This window comes from Empidonax traillii, unplaced genomic scaffold, assembly GCF_003031625.1.
Source record: "Empidonax traillii isolate 1590-97213 ecotype Southwest subspecies unplaced genomic scaffold, ASM303162v1 scaffold108:size1079785, whole genome shotgun sequence".
Classification (NCBI taxonomy): Eukaryota; Metazoa; Chordata; class Aves; order Passeriformes; family Tyrannidae; genus Empidonax; species Empidonax traillii.
The window spans coordinates 814126-835877 of record NW_020955301.1 but is presented as its reverse complement, the minus strand read 5'-3'; the positions used below and the strand labels follow the sequence as shown (position 1 = coordinate 835877).

General features: G+C 44.8%; 3 protein-coding genes across 7 annotated transcripts in view; 2 read left to right on the top strand and 1 right to left on the bottom strand.

Annotated features, from left to right (window-relative positions):
• The window catches only part of BDP1 (B double prime 1, subunit of RNA polymerase III transcription initiation factor IIIB), a 56431-nt gene extending 48102 nt beyond the window's left edge, over positions 1–8329 (bottom strand). The window contains exons 1-5 of the mRNA XM_027882620.1: positions 8124–8329; positions 2923–3475; positions 2217–2323; positions 1153–1212; positions 668–808 (exon numbers count right to left, since the gene is read on the bottom strand). Of these exons, the coding sequence (XP_027738421.1) occupies positions 668–808; positions 1153–1212; positions 2217–2323; positions 2923–3475; positions 8124–8329 (1067 nt within the window). The remainder of the gene's footprint in view (positions 1–667; positions 809–1152; positions 1213–2216; positions 2324–2922; positions 3476–8123) is intronic.
• Positions 8330–8701: 372 nt separating this feature from the next.
• LOC114056947 (small EDRK-rich factor 1-like) lies at positions 8702–13278 on the top strand. The gene is made up of 3 exons (XM_027882622.1): positions 8702–8888; positions 12108–12216; positions 12757–13278. The coding sequence occupies exons 1-3, from the start codon at positions 8882–8884 to the stop codon at positions 12827–12829; spliced, it is 189 nt and encodes a 62-aa protein (XP_027738423.1). The 5' UTR covers positions 8702–8881; the 3' UTR covers positions 12830–13278.
• A 1565-nt stretch (positions 13279–14843) lies between these two features.
• On the top strand, positions 14844–19941 carry SMN1 (survival of motor neuron 1, telomeric). 5 transcript variants are annotated; one of them, XM_027882637.1, is made up of 9 exons: positions 14844–14906; positions 14994–15065; positions 15154–15279; positions 15556–15729; positions 16156–16311; positions 17320–17391; positions 17868–17978; positions 18631–18715; positions 19340–19941. In XM_027882637.1, the coding sequence occupies exons 1-8, from the start codon at positions 14868–14870 to the stop codon at positions 18685–18687; spliced, it is 807 nt and encodes a 268-aa protein (XP_027738438.1). In that variant the 5' UTR covers positions 14844–14867; the 3' UTR covers positions 18688–18715; positions 19340–19941. The 5 variants fall into 5 exon arrangements, with proteins under 5 accessions (XP_027738438.1, XP_027738436.1, XP_027738437.1 ...); XM_027882635.1 differs by having other exon boundaries at positions 15556–15756; XM_027882636.1 differs by having other exon boundaries at positions 15154–15291.
• The last annotated feature ends 1811 nt before the right edge of the window (positions 19942–21752 follow it).

Here is a 21752-nt window from a genome sequence, read left to right as displayed (position 1 = left end):
CTTTTTCCTTTTTAAAAGCTATAGTACAGACAGACATAACAAAGTATCTTAAAAAAAAGACTTCTTAAAATTCAAGAAATTTATTTTGCAAAACCACAAGAGCCTCCCAATATCCTTCTAGAACACTTTCAAATTCTTTTACCAGGTCTGTTCTAAGGCCTTAAACCTTGGACTAAATTTCATGCTAATAATACTTTTGTGGAACTCAATAATTCAATAATCTACTTTTAAAAAGTCATATGATAAGCAGAGTTTCTGAAAACACTGGCAGAACAAAGCAGCAACATGCAAGATGCAAAGCTGGAGCAAATCATACTGAAAATCAAGTAACAGTGAGCAGATACACACTAAGAAACAAACCAGTCAGCCAAATAGAAGACATTTGAAAGTTTGACAAGTCCCCTGTGTTCATTCCCTCTAATGAAATACATCTTCCTCTTTATCTCTTTCTCCAAAATCATTTCTCCTAGAGTCTGCCACTACTGCCACTACTGAGCTGTTCCTATTTTGCCACATACTTGCACTGTTTCCTAAGTCAGTGCATTTCAACTCTAAACACATAAATACACTCCTGCTTGCTCCAGGCCAAAGTAGAACTCTTCTCTATCCCCCAGCTAAGCTGCAATGCAGTATGTATCATCCATGACACAGGCACAGGATTTGTTACCTTTCTTCATCCAGAATAATTGAACCATCTTCTGCTACTTTCACACGAGGAACTAGAAGCGGGCCATCCTGACTCTCCTCCCCATTCTCTTCTTCTTCCTCCTCCTCTTCTTCATGATCAAGAGTACTTTTCTCCTCCTGTCTACAATTTTTAAGACAGGGAGTAAAAATAGTTTTGAATTGCTGCTCAGTATGCCAGACATACAACAATTTAATGAACCACTCAGCAATGCAACACATCAACAAGTCAGTCAATACACAAACTCTGAAACCTGCTTTTCATTCTATTGTAAAACGGAAATATGTAAAAATGTAATACTGAAAGAAAATGTTATTTAACCAGCCTACATTCCCAAATTACAATTTCTTATAAATAAGAGCTGTGATATTGAAACATTAAAAAAATAGACTTACACTGTATTACCACAGAAACCTGGGTTTTTAACACCAGAAAATTTTTGACTATACTTCACCACCAAGACTTACCCTCTCATTTGACTCAGTGCAGAATTTTTTTCTGTTCTCTTTTCTTCTGCCAGTGAAGACCTGGAATTTCATAAAAAGTTTGAGATGATTGTTTATATAGATACATTTCTGCTTGACTCTACAAACCTGGCTTTTACCAGATAATAGACAAAAAACCACAAAGCTTTTTTTTTTTTTTTTGGTCCATTCTTTGTATCACATCTAGACTTAAATCTAACTAAACAACCACTTAATGCTTAATGAATTTTGCTCTTTCTTGTGCCAGCAAGGACAAAAAAGACATTTCAAGCAGTAAACCATTGTAAGAGTACAGAGAATATAAGAGTATCTTGCTCATTACCTCCTGAAGGACTATTCAGTGTAAAAGAAAAAATAATAAGGAAAACAATCAATAAAACACCTAAACACACAAACATTAACAAGCAGGTGGTAACAGACAGAACCAGCTACAAAGGCAAAGAACAGGATTCGGATAACCGTACTTGTATTTATGTTATTGTTTTTGGCAGCTGCAGGAAAAAGGCCCTGCTCTGCCTGTGGCAGTCTGTGCAGCCAGCTGCATTAGTGCTCCCTGTCTCTGTGCACCTCTGGGATGCTCCCTCAGCCTTGCTGCTGGTGAAACATGTGAACAGAACGGCAGCTACATCCATCCAGACAGAATGGAAAGACCTCGCGGGTCTTGCAGTGCATTTTGCACTTCAGCACCTGGAAGGAGAAATGCTTGGCTCCCTGAGTCCACTAGACCTGGCAGGCAATCATGACATCCCTAGCAGCCGTAACTAAAAGTCTCACAGCAGGTAATTTGGAAAAAAAAAATTAATTCTACTATTCTGTATTTCTCCAGAGATAAATTAATACTTGGGACAGGTTCATGTTTGTGTATTTCAACGAGCACACTAAGCTCCATTCTCATTTCTGTATGAGGATTAAGTAGATGTGAAATATCTAGAAGCTTTTGTTACCATTACAACAACACTGCATCTGTGCTAATACTCCAGATTTAAGTATCAGACAGGTAGAAAAATAATTTAGCCTAAGGAGAGAGAAGAAGTAGTCATACTTACTTCATAGGATTGTTTTCCGGTAGATAGTATATCAGGTCTCTCATGGTCATTTTAGAACGATCTGGTGGAGAACGCCCTTCGATTATTGGAGGCCTGTGTTTCAACTTCTTCCATAGCAAAAATAAAAACAAACCCACTCAGATTCACCCTGGAAGTACTTTACATTTCACAAATTAATATTTTTGTTTGTTTATGAACCCCATTCAGGGAGTTCTGTTGCTAACACACACCCCCAAGGACTAAAATACGATTATATTAAAAGTGTCCCTTTGTCAGGAGGGCAAAGACACCCTTTCAGAGAAATTCAGTAAGTTAAAAGTTATTCAAAATTACAGAACTCTGACAATGATCCACTCAAAATAGCATGAGAAATACCAAATGCAAGCTTCTTACAGCACACTTCTCTACTTAAGTACCAACTGTGAAACTTTAAAATTGGAATGCTGACTATAAAATAATACTAGGTGTAATGTCAAAAAGATCTGTGGGTCTAGTCAAATGAAACAATACACAATTTCTGGAGAGATTAATATTGTTAGTGGACAAAGTTCTACTACTGCTTCTAAACAGAATAAACCCATCACAGACTACTATACTGAGCAGCTGACAACCACCACAAAACACTGTCACAAAGAGGTAGAGCATGCAAGGTGAATCACACGCCCTGCCCTTTACAGACCAGCACTGCTCAACACAGAGGCCTTACCATCCGCTCTTTCTTCAGCTCTTCTTTAAGCATTTCTCTCAGCTTCCGAGCCTTGAGGATCCTCTCGCGGTCAGAACACATTCGTTTGTCTTTTTCAGGAGAAGGTTTCACAGGCAGCTTTTCCTCCTGTGTTTGTGATCTTTCCTGTGTTGGTCTCTCCTTGAGGGGAGAGGGTACATTCTTCTGTAAACTATCATCACTTTTCTGAGCAGCTACACCTACAGTTTGCTCTTTATTCACCGATTTTTTTAGTGGTGAAAACTGTGGCACTTGTGGCACAGGTGTTTTCTTCTCAGGAAGCACGGGAGACTTTAAAGAGCTTTCAGCACTACTCTTTTCTGACACGGGGGAATCCTTCTGAAGTGAAACATTGCCATCAGGAGCCTGTGATGTTCGCCTCTGCAGTTTTGGTGCAGAACGCAGAGCCGATGAAGGTCCAGCTCTGGGTTTGACAAGATTTGGCATGGTGGAGATCCGTTTTCTTCTCTGTGTAGGCATCTCTGCAGGTTTACTACCTTCCCCAGCATCACTGGAACCATCAGCCTTGCCATCGCTGGAAAATTTAAGAGATTACCATAAAGTACTTTATGGTGACAGATTTTTTACTCTTACTTTCAGGATATGTTTATGGGCCAATCAGTATAAGCCCCGTGCTACAGGAAAATTGTTATACACAAAAAAACCCACGCTAGAATCAACCTGTAGTGGTACTTCTAATCAGCTATAAGAACTGGCATATTATTTTCTAATATTAATTACTCATCAACTACCCTGCAACAATAACATGTCCCCATCTCCCACTTCTTTTTTTGGAAGGCTCTCTCCTTTGAGCTAAAAATACCAGTACAATAAAGCTCTGTAAAGAACAACCCACATAACACAGGTGATACATTAAAAACATATTAATAAAGCTGTATGCAAAAAGCAGTTTGATGATTTTTATTACAATAAACGTTAACACTCCTCTCACGTACCCATGTGCAAGCAGATGATATGTAAACTGTGAATTCCAGAAAAACTTCGGCAGTCAAATTGGCTGCTGCTTACACTTAACATGCCAACAACTCTTAGCTTCCCTGGAAAGCTTTCTTATATAAGTACTTTTCCCATCATTTATGCCAAAATCGTTTTCAAAGTGCAAGTAAAGTTGCCAACAATTACGATCTTCCCAAATCTGCTGACTCCTCCAGGGTTCAGCTTCGTGGCTGTTGCTCACAGTAAGACTGCAGCAAAACTACAAGTGAGTCATAAAGAGGGCTTTTTTTAATTTTACATTGGAACTATGCCCTGCTTCTGTATACGAGGACAACCACACCCACAGTTCACTCAGCCATTTTCAAAAATGGTCAGGTACAAATGCCTTTCAGGGAACGTGAGGAAAACACAAACACGCAGAGAAACTTTTCTGAATGCTCTCCAGCTACTGCCTGTGATTCAGGCAAATGCTGCAACATAATGTGTTTGCATTTAGCTGTTAAGAATTATCTTACGCTTTGAAATTTTTCATTTCCCTGATAATTAACAAAACCCATTCAGCATACAGAAAACAATAAAGTAACCAATGCTACAGACACAGGTTTGAGCAGCTGTGAAGGAATGCTGTAATTTGGAAGGATAAATATGCAAGACATTTTTACACTTACCTTTACTTTTCTTGCACACTACACAACACACGCGTTGTGTTATATGTCATCAAATACCTCACCCAGGAAATCAAATTGTGTGACTTCCTTCCAATCCACTCTTCCTCAGAGACAGAGACACCCAGATAGCCAATTTCTAAAATGCATCACCTAGGGAGGTATCTAGAGCTCCCCAAAAAAGCTAACACCGTCTGCTCTGCAAAAAATCCCTATTTGTTGTCTCCTATTTGGTTGCTGTACACCTTCAAAAGCAACCAAGAACTTTGAGAGCCAGCTTTTTAGTGGAACTTGGGGTGACCAAACAGGGCAAGGAAGGGAGTAGCTCTCACCTGTGCCTTTTCTACTTGCTCCCAGGACTCTATGTTCCCCTGGGATTCTCCCAGCATTTCATGTTGGATACCACCTTCTCTATCCAGCTGAGTTGTGGAACCCACCATAGTTCTCCAGTGGTTCATAGGTCTCTTCTTCTAAGAGGAACATTTTCCAAATCCTCACTTCTCCAAAGAAGCTCACCCTTAGACATCCCACACCTTCCAAAGTGGTGTCAAACTGAAGAGGTTTGTACACCACATTCAACATGAACAATTTTAAAACACTTTTCTACCTCTTACAACTGCTCTACTTTTTTTTAACAGAAGGGTATGGTTTTGTGGATTTATAAGTTCAGGTGTTTTTCAAATTTATTGAGAAAAATATTTTATGTGCCCATTATTCAGAATCACAGAATATCCTGACATAGAAGGGACCCACAAGGATCATCGAAGTCCAGCTCCTGGCCCTGCACAGGGTCACAACATGGGCCTGAGAGCTTCTTGAATGGTCAGGCTTGGCGCTGTGACCACTTCCCTGGGGCCTGTTCCAGTGAACCACCCTTTGGGTGAAAAACACTTTCCTGACTCAGCTTCATGGTGTTTCCTCAGGTCTGTCACTGGTCATCACAGAGAAGAGACCAGTACCTGCCCCTCCTCTTCCCCTCATAAGGAAGTTGTAACTGCAATGAGCTCTCCCCTAAGTTTGCTCTTCTCCAGGCTGAACAGACCAAGTGTCCTCAGACACTCCTCATGCAGTTTCTCCTCCAGATCCTTCATCACACTTGCCCTTCTCTGGATACTCTCTAATAGCTCAATATCTTACTTACACTGTGATGCCCAAACTGCACACAATATTCCAGGTGAGGCTGCCCCAGGGCAGAGCAGAGCGGGACAATCCCCTCCCTCGACTGGCTGGTGATGCTTTGCCTGATGCCCCCCAGGACAGGGTGGGCCCTCCTGGCTGCCAGGGCACTGCTGACTCACATTCAACCTGCCATCCACCAGGACACCCAGGGCCCTTTCTGTGGCGCTGCTTTCCAGCATCTCATTCCCCACTCTGTCTGTACATCCAGGGTTGCCCCATCCCAGGGGCAGAATCCAGCACATCCCCCTGTTGAACTTCATCTGGTTGGTGATTGCCCAGTCCTCAATTTGCTGAGGTCTCTCTGCAGGGCCTCCCTGCCTGTGAGGGTGTCAACAGCTCCTCACAGTTTTGTGTCATCTGCAAACGTGCTCAGTATCCCTTCCAGTCCTCTGTCCAAGTCATTTATGAAGATGTTGAAGAGCACAGGGCCCAACATGGAGCCCTGTGGAACCCAACCAGTGACAGGTCACCAGTCTGATGTCACCCATTCACTGTTACCCTCTGTGCTCAACCCATGAGCCAATTGCTCACCCACCACACGGTGTGTTTATCCAGCTGTGGGTTGGACAGTTTGTCCAGAAGGACACTGTGAGAGACAGTATTGAAGGTTTACTGAAATCCAAAAAGATTACGTCAAATGGCTTCCCTTGATCAGCTGGGTGGGTCACCTTGTCATCAGGTTATATTGCAAAGGTCTGATCAGAGTGCCTTTCAGAACGGCACCAGTATCTAATTTTCAAACCTAAAGTTATATTCCACCAAAGTACTGGTTAAATTACAAATACAAAAGTCTTTAATAAATCCCCTGAATCAGTAACAGTATCGCAAAAGTGAAAAATACTGAGAATGTTTTCATTTAAGAACAAAGCATCAGATCGCAAAAGATCCAGTAACGTAATCTTTGTAACACATGAATTTTATAAATAAAACCTGAAAGGAAAACATCCTTAATGCACAATGCAAAAGAAGTGAAGATGTAAGATACAACCTGAAAAAGAGGCAGCATGGGTTTCCTAAAGACATGCCATGCCAACTACCCTGATTATCAGAATTTCTAGTCACAAGAAACAGAAGACTGTAAGACCTTTTCACACTAATATAAAGGACAAGCTTCAACCAAAAGAACAGAGGTATTCATGAAAGATGCAAACCCAACTACTTAAAGGTGGTGAGGTTGTTGTGAAAAGCAAATGTCAGACTGGGGAAATTTCCTGAAAAGCTGGTCTATACTGGTTTTGGTGGGGACAGAGTTAACCCCTTTCACAGGGGCTCATCTGCTGTTTCAGATTTGTGACCACAAGAGCACCGACAGCCCACCCATGTTCCAGCTACTGCTGAGCAATGATTAAATAGTACCAAGGTCTTCTCTCATGCTGCCCCATGTCTGAGCAGACTGGGGATGGGTAAGAAGCTGGGAGGCAACACAGCGGGGAGAGCTGACCCCAAATGACCAAAGGGATATCCCACGCCGTGTGGTATCGTGCTCCTCAGCAAAAGCTGGGGAAGAAGGAAGAAAGGACGACATTTGGAGTTAGGACGTTTTTGCTCCCCAAGCAACTGTTACACATAATGGAGCCCTGCTTTCCTGGAGACAGTAAAATACCTGTCTGATGACGGGAAGTGGTAAACGAGTTCACATGTACTCGCACATCTTTTGCTGTACATATTACATTGCCTTTATCTTGACAGAGGAGTTCTTGCACTCTCGCCCTTTTGACTTGCTGCCCATCCCACGGGAGGGAGGAGGGCCGTGATGAAGCAAGCAAGGGCTTAGCATCCAGCCAGGGTTAACCCACAGCAGGGAGGTCCTCAAGGACTGGTCCTGCGACCGACTTTGCGCTTGTATCACAGTAAAAAGCGCTTAAAAAACTGAACGGTGGAAAAGGAAAAATGCCAGAAGGTCTTCTCTCGCTAACGCGTGGAGAAGCGAATACAAAGGAGGAAGCGCTGCAGGAATGCAGAATCAAAGTCAGCCGCTCACGGAGCACAAGGAATTTTTGCTGCACGCAGCAGACCGGGGCTCCCGGCTGCTGCCAGAGCCAGGAACCGAGTGTCAGACCGCGCCGGGCCCCTCCTTCGCACTCTTAACTTACAGAATCAATGAGGTCTGAAAAGACCTCCGAGATCATCGAACCAAACGTACGGCCAAACACCAGTGTGCCAATTAGACCACAGCAATAAGTGCTACTTCCAGTGTCCCGGGAGCGGGGTCTCCCAGGAGGTCTCGGGGACGGGTCCCCAAACCCAGCCGGGACGGGGCATCACAGCCTGCGCTACGGAGAGCCCCCAGCGCCGCCCCGGCCTCCCCACCCCGCGCAGGGCGATCCCGGGGACTCGCGGGCCCACACGCGGCCTCACCGGCCCGAGCTCGGCGGGACTCACCTCTCGGCGCGCCGCGCCTCCGCCGCTCCTGCCGCGGCCCCTGGTCCGTCCACCGCCGGGGAGCCCGGGGGTTCCGGTGGCTCCGCGCCCACCCCATCGGTGCCGGTGGCAGTGCCTGTGCCAGAGGCGGTGGCAGTGCCGGTGCCCGGGGCCCTGCCCGGGGCGCGCACGTTGGGCCGCACGGCGAGCCGGGCCCGCCGGAACATGGCGGCGCTCCCGGGGGAGGCGCGCGCCCGCCCGCCCGCGCGCGGCCCGGCACTGCCGCGAGCCCCGGCGCCTCACGCCGTGCCGCCCCGGCGGCGCGCCCCAGAGACGTCATCGGCGTGCGCCGGCGGGCGCATCGAGGAGGGGAGGCGGGGGGGAGAGCCCGTGCGGGGAAACGGACAGCCGCACCGAAACAGCCTGTAACGGCCGGGAGATCCAAAGACGCTTCACCCCTCAGCCGAGACGTCCCTAAACTGCTTTTCAGGCACTCGCTTCGCCTGCCGTGACCAGCCCGTTAAACAGAGCCGCTCCCCATCTCCCCCCATGCCCCGGCCCGCGGAGACGCTCCGCGGCAGCCCACGGGCCCTCCCGCTGATTGGGCCGGGGTCGCGCGGCGCCGTGACGTCAGCGGTCAGCGAGGTTTCATAAGGGCCGGCGGCGACGGGCGGCCCGTCAGACGGTTGCGGCTGTGGGAGCGGAGGAGTGTCTCGGCAGGCCTTGGGGGTGTCGGTGGGGGTGTCAGTGTCGGTGGCGCGTGGCCTGAGCGTTTCGCCATGACCCGTGAGTGGCGGTGGGGTTCAGGGGGGCTGGCCCGTGGTTCTGTCGGGGAGCGGAGGGGGCGGTGGGACCTGGGCCGCTGCTCCGGTCGCCTCCAGGCCTGGGCGCGACACCGACGGCAGCCCAGCCGGGGGTCGGTCGGGGCTCGGCAGTCCACCGCGCTTGTGGTGCCGCTGCCATGTCTGGGTCTCTGCGGGCTTAGCGTCCCCTCCTTAGCCAAGTCCTGCCCGTAGACAGTGCGTGGGGCGCTGGGGCTGAGGCTTCTTGCCAGCCCTGCCACCGTCTGGAGCTGGAGGCGAAAACATCCTCCCCCGCCTCCTGGCGCAGCTGTGCTGCGGGGCGGGACGGAGGAATAAAGGTGGCGATGGACTGGAACAACAGCCACGCTCCGTTTCAGTCCCCGCTGCCGCCCAGGAGTGGAAATAAAGGGCTTTTACATCAGTGCTGAATACTCAGTACTACACTACTTAAGTTGCGGTTGTGAAGGCTGTGGTTGAAAGGGCCGCAGGACTTGGTAAATCATCACCGTGTTCAACAGCATCGTTGTTGGGAGACCCGCTCTAAAATGGCGGAGAACTGTGAACCGAGCCAGGATGCTCCCTCTGAGGCTGCTCCTGTGCCTCCTGCGTGTTGTGCTTGGCAGAACAGAAATTGCTTATATTTAACTGAGGCTGTGCTTGCAACACTCAGTTGCTTAAAAAAATACACAGTTTTGAAGCCACTCTGCTGCAGGAAGCGCAGCTGAAGACCTGGATCATAAACAGTTTGTGCACAGAACAGATTTTAAATGTGAGGAAGGGGCAGGTTTAGGGCTTTTTTTTCTTGTATTTTTTTTTCCCCGGAGTTGGGAGAGCAAGGACAGGTCGAACGAAGGCATTTGTCTTACACAGGCAGGCAAGGATGAGGATGCTTTAGGCATAGGTGTAAGCAGGAGGTGTATACTGGCCTTTACAGGGTAGTTCATGCTTGAATTTCACATTACAGAAAGCTGAATTGTCTTGTGCTAGAACAATTTCATGGAAGATTTAGGTTGATGTTATGGAATGTAGAAAACAGCGCTGGCTCGCTTGAAGCTAGGGATACTCATTGAGCATCCCAGGTGAAGTAATGGGGCCAAATAGTCCTTGGAAATGTTTACTTGGAAGCAGGGGTGGTACAAGTAAGTTTCTTTCCAGATAGTTATTTGGTCTTCTATGCTTTGTGTATTGCTATGTGTATTCTATGCATTTTGTATTGCTCAGCTTTTTCACTTGCTCTGCTTTGCTGTGCAGAAGTGACAGCCAGGCTTTTCAGTGATGCCACTGTGTTTAGCTCTTAAGTTTACAACCTCCCCGTGTGCACGGAATAAATCTGCAGAGACCATGCATGGTGTTCACTTGTAAAGGAAGGAAGTGCCTGAGGTTAAGGGTGGAGGGTAATTGCTTTATGAATTCTGGCAATAGCAATGTGTTTTGACTCCCCTTCTTTTTTTTCATGATAAAAGAAGATACTTGATTTTGATTTTTTTTTTTTTCTAAACCACCACAGAAGAGCTCTTTTGTTTCTGCTGAATCGTTTGTATGACGTTCCTGCCTCCTGAGCACCACAAAACTCAGGAACCATTTATAGCTTGGAATGTATCATCTGCTCATGAGTCATCAAGTTCTAATCAACACTGGTGCTGCCAGAGATAGAGAGCTGTTTCACTTCAGTCCCTGAACAAACAGCTGCCCTTCTTCTAGATAATCTTTAGGGACAGGATGATAAGGAGGATGAGCAGAAGTTCTCTTTGCTTTCTCAAAAGGTAGTACCTGATGTCCTGTCACAGATGAGGCGTACTTTCCAAGGCAGGAGCAGCCCTCAGGAAGCAGCAGGCATAACAGGCTGTTTTCACTTGGGCTTCTGGCACCTCTCACTGGCAGTACACGTAGTGTTGTGAAGAATGCACAAACCCCTGCTTCTGCGGGGTAGCTCTTGCCTGCTTGTTGATGTGGCAGGTACCTTTGTCAGCTCAGAGATGGAGTGAATACAGAGCTATGGATGATATCAGCAGGTTGCTGTTTAAAATTGACCTAGTACTAAACTGCTTCCATATACCAGAAATCACAGGCACATGAAGACTGGAGAGATTTTTGGCTTCAAGACTGAAAGGTGACATAGGTAGGCTGGAGAGAGACCAGAGAGACACAACAGAAATTATGGGTAGATGGAGTTTTCGTTTTTGAGCACAGAAAAATATGATCTATATTGTTTAAAAGCACAAGTGATTATGCCCAGCATATCTGGAACACTTTGAGTCCAAAAGGAGAAGAACAAGGAGAAATAGCAAGCCAGTGAACCAGTTCTGGCAGGTTAGAGAAGACTAGAGCTGTAAGGAGGAGAATACTGAGGAAAGATTGCCAACTAGTGCAAAAGAGTTTGTAACTGTGATAGCTGTGGCCATTGCCTGGAAAACCCTGAGTATGTAGATGGAGGGTTTTGATGTCATGCCCTCAGGAACCTTGTCTGACCAAACAGATTGCATGGCCTCACTTGTTGGCTGCTCATGGGGTTGGTAGTCCTGGGGTAGGTTGTCTGTTCCCTGAAAAGGTGTTCTCTGTACTGACAGTGATGTGGTTTTGTGTCTTTATCCCTATATGTGTATATATATATATAATGTTACTCTTCCCACTTTTGTTGAAAGTTATGCTAATCAATTGCTAAGGCCATGCTAAAGTACAGCACTTGATTTCAAACAAAAACATCTTTTTGAGGGCACCTCTTCAATAGTATTTGAGTGTAATTAATTTTAATGCTGTTGTTTCGGTCTAGAATTAATTTGTAAGCTATACTGGATGCTGGAATTTGTTTGAGATGATGACTCTTGTTTTAGAGTCTCATCTTTTAGAGTCTTGTTTTTTGTCTCATCTTTTAGATGAGTTACTGATATCATTTTGTCCAGGCTGTTGTGTGATGGCCTTCCTTCAGTTTTTCATGGCAAACTGCACTTTATTTCTGTAAGAAATGTTAAAATGAATTTTGATAACTCCTGGACATGACCTATAGAATTGTACATGTAAGAACTAACAGGCTTTAATTTCTCCCATTGTGCTCCTGAGGGGGACAGTTATGGAATATGCAGCCATACCAGCTCTACAGATTGTGCCATACCACACCACCTTTATAACAGACTTTTACACAGGCAAAAGGTGTGGGGAAAAAAACAAAGTGGTAGTAACTGCTTAACTGTATTTTATCTTACAGGTGGGAACCAGCGTGAACTTGCCCGCCAAAAGAACCTGAAGAAAACTCAGGAGATCCACAAAGGCAAAAGGAAAGAGGATAGCTTGTCTGCTTCCCAGAGAAAACAGAGGTGAGATCTAGCAAAGCTGAGTGAAATGGTTGGGCAGAAAAGGAGGGGGAAATGGGTCAGAAATAATCCAGTGTCTTAGCTGAAACAGCACTTAAGTACTTTGCTTTGATTCATGGTCCAGTCACGTGCCAAAGCATAAACCGTGGATGAAGTTTTGCTCTATCTGCTGTTAAATAGGGTTGTTTGGGTTTTTTAAGTCCTATAAAGATTTTCTTTCTTTTGAGCAGCTTTTTGCCTGGTACAAACAGGAAAAGATTGTGTAATGCTTTCTTGAAGACATTTGATCTATTGTGTCCTTTACTTCTAAAACTGAAAGAATTATATAATGTCTGCTAATCAGGTAACTTGTCTGCCTCATGGCATGCACAGAAAAAACACGGGGTGATAAAAATAGTGTGCTCATGGCTTACTGAGAAGTTCTGTTCTAACCTTTTTCTCATCTTGAAGAGGAAGCTACCAAAGGGCAAAAATAAACTGGAGGAGACTCTGCTTAGAAAAACTGTGAGCCAGTGTCTGATATCCAACTTCTTTTCTTCACAGAGACTCTGAAATCATGCAGCAAAAGCAAAAGGCAGCTAATGAAAGGAAATCTCTGCAGGCAGGAGCAAAATGAGCTGCCCCTATGGATAAGACAGAGGGCGTCGACGAAGCAGAAGGGCCTGGAAGATCAAAGATCATTTATAGAAGTGTCCGGCCATTAAATGATTAAACATTTATTGTGCAGAGTTGTTCAACTAGGATTAGTGTAGAGTATTTTCTGGTTACCGTAGGCTTAGTTGTCTGGAGTGCTGTTTCAAAACTGACTACACTCTTCTGCATGTGTATGAATAAAAGTACCAAGCAGTAACTTTACTCCAGCTTTTGCTGCATTTGTTAGTTTTACTTAATGGTTCCAGTAACAGGATTTCTGAAAATCTGCAGTTCGACCAGATATGGTTGTCTCAGTTCCTGAAAGTACAGCTTCGTTCAGAATGTGCTTAACTTTACAGAGGTCTGAACTGTAAATCTCATCTTGAAATATTTTTACAATAAAATGTTGCATGAAATACTGTCTAACCTGAAGTGGCTATGCTTGAAGTTACCAGGAACACAAGGAATGGATAACATTGTGGATAAACGCAGAACATGTATGTAAGTGTAATATAAATAAAGTTTATAACAAATGCATATTATAAGCAATATCCCGTGCAGTGTAAGTCTGCACTATAGACAAAGTTGCCTGTTGAATTGCAGACTTTGTTGGTGTACAGAACTGACAGAATCTAGTGCTGATACTAACTTTTAGAGAAGCTGCAGGCTTGATAATAATGAATTGCAGTGTCAGCAGCTCTTGAAATCGCTGCATCACTAAAACTATTTTAAATTAGTGTTTAAACTTGCCTCAGGAGTAAAAGTTGGTGTGAGAAAACTCAGCCCTTGCTTCATAGGCATGCTTGAGTGTATTGTGTGCTGACTAAAGGAGAACACTTAGGGAAACTTCTCTGTCTAAACATCCAGCAGCCACTCTGGCAGTCACTCTCACACCACCTGAGCTGAGACCAAAGCCCCTTCACACCTACACACCCCACACTCACACAGACCAGGTTTCCCACAGCAAGAGTCTCAGATGTCCTGATCCTTAATATAACCTAATCTTTGGTGCAATAACTAAATAACAAAACAACAGCTCAGGCTGGTGCCTCCAAGGAGGGACTCTGAACAAGGGAAACCTTGGGCTTTTATACCCACACAGTCTACGGGGGGGAAAGTCTGGGGGTCCTCGACTCCTGCTGTGCCAGTGTCTGGTCCCTGGCTGGGCCACAGGTGCCTGTGCAGTTCCTGGCCCCTTGCCCAGGGATTTTGCCACCCAGAGCTTAACCTGCAGCTGCACACTGTGCTAAATGTGCTCCTCGGCAGCTGTTCTCAATCTCTAAAGAGACAACCTTTGAAGCCTTTGCATGTCTCAGCTTTATCATATTTCAGTGCATTCGCTGTTTGTTAACAGGCCCCCGACATAGCTTGAGGAGGGCTGGAAGGAAAACGTAGCTGGTTCTGGCACCATAATACCTACAGCTGGTGAGAAATTAGGCAAGTTCACAGAATTTTTAGGGTCGGAAGGGATCTCTGGAGATCCTTCAGTCCAAACCCCCCTGCCAAGGCAGGGTTACCTAGAGCAGGTTACACAGGAATGCGTCCAGGTGGGATTTTAATGTCTCCAGAGATGGAGACTCCATGACTTCCCCGGGCAGCCCGTTCCAGTGCTCCGCCACCCTCAGCGCGAAGAAGCTCTCCGAGATGGAACCTCTTGTGGGCTAGTTTATGGCCTTTGCTCCTCGTCCTGCCAGTGGGAACCATCGAGAAAACAGTCTGGCGCCTGCCTTTGAGACACTGAACTGCACTAACGAGATCCCCTCTCAGTCGTCTCTTCTCTGGGCTAAACAGGCTGGGCCCTCCCCGACAGCTCCTTGTTCTTTCTTGCACTGAGGAGCCCAGCACTGGATACAGCAGGAATTCCTACTCTCTCTGCTCCTGGGCTCGGACCCGCCGCGGTCCCTCATGAGACGGAGGCGGGGGCGGGTCCGGCGGGCACGGGAATGGGAAGGGGAAGGGGAAGGGGAAGGGGAAAGGGAAGGGACCGGGAGGCGGGGCCGGAACCGGAGCCGGGCGCGGGCATGGCGGACGCGGTGCTGTTCCGGCGCGGCACCGGCCAGGTGGGGAGCGCGGCGGGCGCGGGGGCGGGAGCGGGATAGCCGGGATAACCGGGATAACCGGCGTAACTGGCGCTGTGCCCTCCGCAGAGCGACGACTCCGACATCTGGGACGACACGGCCCTCATCAAGGCCTACGACAAGGCGGTGGCCTCCTTCAAGGTACGGGGTCCGCGCGGCCGGGGCCTCGCTGTGGGGGCTGAGGCCGCTGGATTGGCGTTCATTGTTTTCCCCCTTTCTTTCCCCGAAGAACGCCTTAAAGAATGGGGAGTGCTCGGAGCCCTCTGATAAGCAGGAGCAGCGCATGGTGATAAAGAGGAAAAACCATAAAAAGAACAGGAATAGAAAGAAGAGCAACGCGGCGCCTTTGAAACAGGTCCGCTCGCCTGTGCATGCCGGTCGTGCTTGTGCTGCGTGTTGTACTGCTCTGCGGTGCTCAGAAGTAGCTTCTTCAGCTTGGCAGTAACATTTTGGGGTGGGGGTGATAACGTTATAAAGCTTATTTATAGGTTACATTGAGCAGTTTCACAAAATACAAACAAAACCCGCACTGTAGGTGGGCGTCATCTTTCTCGTGGCTGGGACAAGAAGTAATTTTAGGAAAAGGCACCTTGTTGGTGTAGGTATTGACAAGAGGTTGCTTATGTTGCAGTGGAAGGTTGGTGACAGCTGCAGTGCTGTTTGGTCTGAGGATGGCAATTTGTACCTGGCAACTATTGCCTCCATCAACCAGAAGAGAGGCACGTGTGTTGTTACCTACACGGGATACGGGAATCAGGAGGAGCAGAACCTGTCTGATCTACTTCCTCCAGCCAGCGATGAAACAGTAAATGGGACGGGGAATTCTGGGGAGGTGAGGGACGCTTCTTCATGCTTGTGTAAAGGAAAGAGAAAACGAGACAATCAGCTTCTCTCAGTATGTCTGGTGGCACTCTTGGTGTTCAGAGAGAATCGGTGCAGGATTGTGTTGTGAACGGACACAAGCTGATGGAAGGAATGAAAGGGTCCCTTTAGTTCTTTAACTCAGCATGAAAGAAAGGGAGGGGACAACAAGAAATTTACTAAGGAAAGAAAACATAGCTAAAATGGGGAGCAGATAAATTTGTGAGATTATAAAATCATTCCTGAGTAGGACTGGGAGGACTAAGGAGAGGGAAGGATGTGAATGGGACTTTCCAGGCTTTTTCACACTAAAACTGCCAGCTGTGAACTCCTGTTTAGTGCATTTTCTAAAAATGTCTTGGTTTTCTAGAATGAAAATGAGACTCCATATTCAACAGATGAAAGTGAAAAATCTTCCCAGTCACCTCGAAACAAAAACAACTGCACAAAAGCAAGATTCTCCCCTCAAAACCTGCGATTTCCCACACCACCACCACCACCACCACCAATCCCAGGCCTGGGAAGGGTAAGCTCAGCCTTATCTGAAATAATTCACATACCATTGTTAAGCCTGATATTGTTGTGAATACTGAGACAGTAGCATTATATTTACCATTGTCTAGAGTTCAGTTGCCGCATTTTGAGAAGGGATGTACAGATATGCATGGTAGAACCTGGTGGTTTGCCATTTTGTGATAATCTGGCTACAGCGTAGCCCTTTGCAGTGCTGTCTACTGGGGAAAGCTTTCTGCTGCCTAGGTAACACTTGCTTCACAGTTGCCATGTGACTTCCAAGAGGGAAGTTTCTCCCTGGACTGGGATAGTGCTGTTGATGTTTTAAGATTTCACTTTTTCTAGTCAGTTGGTATGTTTCAAAACTTGGGACTTTGAAGGCATCAAAACTGATGTCCACATGTCATAGAACCTTTCAGCTTCTCTACTGAATTATGAGGGATGGGATATTGATACACCCTTAAATTTTCCTGTGGTGTAGGAGTCTTAAGTAATAGCGCAGTTGAACTCAGCATTATGTTTTCTAAATATTATTGTTTGGACAAAATTTCTTTATAAGGTTTTGTTTAATCTTTTTTTCCTTCATATCAATAGATTTGTGTCTAAGATCTTTTTTAAGACATTCACCAGTGTAATGGAATTTAGTCAACTTGTGCCCCCAGCCAGACAGGAGCAGAGAAATTATCTGTTTCCCCGTGTGCTTATTAGATATGTTTCTTTCTGTGAGGGTGCAATAACTGACTTCCATTTAGGAAAAGCTTTTTAAAAGTGCATGTATTAACTAGAACCCCGTTTCAGCCCTGTTTACCTCAGTGACACGTGTAATGTAAGCTGTACTATTCAAGTCATGGACTATGCCACAGAAATAGCTACTGGGTGTATTTTCATTAAGTTGCTGGGGTGTGTTGCCTTAAATTTTAAGGTATGTGAATTGCTTCACATAATTCTCTTAAGTAAAATACTAATACGCCAGTTTCCTTTTTAATTTGTTTTGGTTTTGTTTTTTTTTTTTTCTATGTAGCCTGGATCAAAATGCAAGACACCACCATCATTTTTATCTTGCTGGCCGCCACCTTTCCCAGCAGGACCACCGGTAAGTGGTGGGAGCATGAGGAAGAAAGGTGTTGGTGATCTCAGGTTTTCTCACTGAATATGCTCACTTGCCTGTGTTTTCAGAACACGTTTGTTAGAGCCTGTATTTTTCATGTGTAAGTTACAATAGTTGCAGTGATCTAAGGAACAAGGCCCAGTTTGCATTCAGTTTTGTGGCAGTGAAGCTGTTGGTAAGAATATCAAAGGGAAAATTATTTGAAGAAACTATACCTTAAATCAGCGGTATTTCCCTGAAGCAGATAATATTTCCCCCTAATAAATTTGTGCACAAGCTACAGGAATCCTGTTTCTCCCAGGCTATGGAAATTACACGTGTTCAGAAAGCATCTTATTTTTCAGAGAACACAGGATATGTTCCCATTTTCCAGTTTTATGTTTCAGCCTTTTGGAATTGGTTGCTCTCTAACCTGGGATGCACCCTATTGAAACAAAGACATTTCCTTTGTGATTTCTTAGTTGATTCCTCCTCCACCACCTATGAGGCCAGACTGTCCTGAGGACGACGAAGCACTGGGGAGCATGTTGATAGCCTGGTACATGAGCGGTTATCACACTGGGTATTACCTGGTACGTGCCACTCTTTGTTTTGAAGTGTCTTTGGAATTTTGCTGCTGCTGTTTGCAGCAAAGAGTTAGATAGGGAGGGCTGGTTTTTAGATCTCTTATATTAATTTACAATTGCTACATTTTAAGGGTAATTTGCATTGTTTAAGTGTTGTTGTGTTGAGTAGCAGTCACATGAGCCAGTATGCATTTGGCATTTTTGCAGAGACTTTTCATGAGTAATTGTTTCATGTGAATGTGAAGGCCCAGCAGAAGCTGTCACCTGTGTTACTGATTCATATTTTCCTCTGTGCACTTAGGAAGAAAGAAAATGAGGAAGATAGGGAGGGTTTGATGCCATAGGATATCTTCAAATGACTAGTTTGGGGATTTCTTGTTTCAGATTACATGTAATTGTGGATTGCTTTAATCTTCTTACAACAGAACAAGAAATACATACTTGAAATTATTCTGTAGAGTGGCTGATTATAAAGAACACACGTAGTTTGGCTTCTGTCCTTTTTTAAACTGCCCATTCTGCTTTCCACAGAGAGTTAAAAGCTATTTGTGATTCGTGAAGGACTGAAAAAGATTGTTCAGAAATATTTTTGTTCTGCCACTCTAGTTTTTACTTCCATATTAGCAAAACCAAGATTATCCTAAATTGTATCCTATAGGGTTTAAAACAAAGTCGAATGGAAGCAGCACTGGAGAGACAAACACATGCAAAATAACTGAATATCATCATTGTTCTGAAGAACTGTAAGTATCACAACTTTGTGAAGATACAGTAGTTTTGGATTCTCTTCAGAAACCCATGAGCTTTGGGACCTCCATCTGCTCTTGGAACTCTCTACAAAGACTGCTTCTACCAGTGTTAATCCCTTCTTTGTTTAGCAGCTGTGGAATAGTATTTTCTCAGCTAAAATGAAGGAAAGTATTATTGCTCTGATGATAGTTTTAACCACAGTGTCTCTCTACATCAAGATTAACAGTACAGCTTATTTAAATTATTAATAGTTAGTAGTGGGCTGTTTTGGAAACAAAGGGTTGTAAGTGAAATGCAGTTTTTTCATCTGTGTTTCCTTACATAGCCAGCAGATGTGTAGCTAAACTGTTTTCAGGACAAGATCAGCATTTCAGTTTGATATTGCTGAGCAGTTCTTGTTCTCATTACTTCAGTGCCTGCGCTTTTATGTGAACTACTTTCATCAGATTTCTGCAGTCTATTGTTCAGTTCCTTATAAAACAAAACTGTATTCTCTTCAGGACTTGTTTTCTGATTTTTCTTGACAACATGTAATTTCTTTGTAGTTGAGTAATTCTTCTTTGTGTGTTTGAAAAGGAAGAAGCTCTCCTATACTAATTTCTGCTTCTTTTTTAAAGCCAGGTACAAATCTTTCCCACTGAGAGGTGTATATCACTGTATCACTGACTGATGGTTGATGGTGAAGAACAAAATTCTATCAAGACAATTAGTCATAATGTTTGCTTAACACTCAGCTGCCCCTGTTAATAAGAAATAACTTGAGTAACTTCATTTACTAGTAAGTAAATGTACCTTGAAATGAGCAATTTAAGACCTCCCGTCAAATGTATTTAGCAAGGACTGCAGCAACAAAGTATTTTTTACTTCCATGAGACAATTTCTAGTCTCCTTACCACAGGATAGATTTAACCTTTTTGATCCCACGTGGTAGATTTCATTTACCTCTCATCTTAACACCTCTTGTATTCCTCAGACGTTTTGTCTGAATGACAGCACCAGAACCTTTGATTATGGAATACTCCTTTACAAAAGAGAGCGCTGTGGCAGCAGTGTGTGTTACGGTGCCCACAGGTGGCAATGGCCCGGGAAACAGTGCACTGTCATAGTAACAGAGACATCCTATGGGTCTGATTAGAATCATGAACATGACAGCTTTATTCAGAAAGACCAGTTTCTTGTTTCAAGTGCTTGTTAATAAAGTTCTACTTTTCAGACTTTGTGGTCTGTTTCTGGGTGGTTTTATTTTTAGCTTCTGTAGACATTTGTTGGTTGGATGAAGGGCTGGAATGTATCCGAAAGTCTTGCTGTGTTGCCTTTTCATGAGTACCATTACTAAAAATAAATTAGGAAAAGCAGACTCTCTGGAAATTGTAATGCTAATTATGGACAGGTTTCATCACTTACCATCTAGGGCTGAATGCTACTTTGCAATTCTACTCTTGCAGAGTAGAGGTGTAGCCACAAAACTAGGCAGTAATTTAGTTAATGCCAGTGATTTGCTTTTCAGGGAAATACAGGCCTCAAGGTTACTGCATTCCCTTCCTTTTCCTGCTGTGGTCAAGTGTCAGAGAATCAGTTTTCCCACAAATTAAGCAAAAAGAGAAAAACCTATTCATAACTTAGCTAAGCAACTTTGAAGGTGTTTTCTTCATTGTCTAGCTGAATTAAGATTGATTGCAGTGATGCAAAGCTTCTAAATCATCTGTTCAGCAATTGTTCATTGCTGAAGAGGCGCAACTGCCCTCTCCCTTCATGGAGTGCCGTCCTTTAACAGGGTGCTCCAGCATGGGTCCTCTACAAGGTCAGGTTCTGCCAGCACACCTGCTCCAGGGAGGACTCCTCTCTTCAAGGGGCCGCAGATCCTGCCAGGAACTTACTATAGGTGCAGGCTCTCCATGGGCTCACAGCCTCCTTCGATCACCCACCGGCTCCTCTTGTTGAGTCCTCTTTCACTCACATTTTAATTAATACATTATTAGCACTTCCAGTCTTGGAAATTAGTTACAACCGTTATTACACATGGCAACTGTTATTCCTGCAAGGAAACTATGAAGTGGAAGAAAAGCAGGGCACTCACCTTTCTGAAGTCCCCTGCCCTCCACACAGCAGCACGCTCCAGTCTTGAACTCACTGCTGCAGTTGTGTCCCCAATCCCACCACAGAATATTTTGGTCTTTTGTCTCTTCCTCAACACTTTATGGTCAAAACCTTCAAGAACTACAAGAGTTCCTCACAGGCTTGCTAATAACCTCACTGACTAACTTACCTTGTGGCAGATCCAGTAAATGGGGAAATAACAAGAATTAAAAAGACCGAAGCTTCCCAGAAGCAAAGGAGACCTGACAGCCAGTAAATGCCAGAAAAAGAGAACAGATGATGGGAAAATTCCTTCCATGCTGTTTTAAATACACAAGATACAGCTGAAATTCTTTATGCATCAGAGAAATATTGTCCCAACAGTGATTTTTCTGGAGCAAGTCTGAACTGCTCTTCCAATAAGAAGAGTAGGAAAGTACACACCAAAGTATTGCTGTGACCACAAGCAAGTAATGGAGTATAGGCCCACAACTTCTAGACAGCTTCTGCTTTCAGAAACAGAAGCTGTGAAGAAGTATGTTATTTAGTATCTAGTAAGAGAAAAAGCTAGAATGGATTTGAAGTGTTCAGACAACACTGTTTTTTCCATTAGGAAATGCTGATTGCAAAGATGAAGATATTAGCAGAAAAAACTGTCTCAAGACACTGTCACCAACATCAGAATATCTTAAGCTGCGCAGGGTATCAGTCTGGCTTGGAACTAAGACCCCACCAAACCCCAGGGCTATGTCCTTTTTCTGCTAGTTTTTTAGGACACCCTTACAGTAATAGGCATAGCTCAAAGGCTTTACAGGGATTTTTTGACTAAGCACAAAATGAAATGGAGGTGAACAGTCATTTTTCTGCCAACACAAGAGAATGGCTGCCTTCTATCCAGCCTGCAGGCATAAATGGTAGAAAAAGCCCAGAAAGAGCTACATTCACAATTGAGAA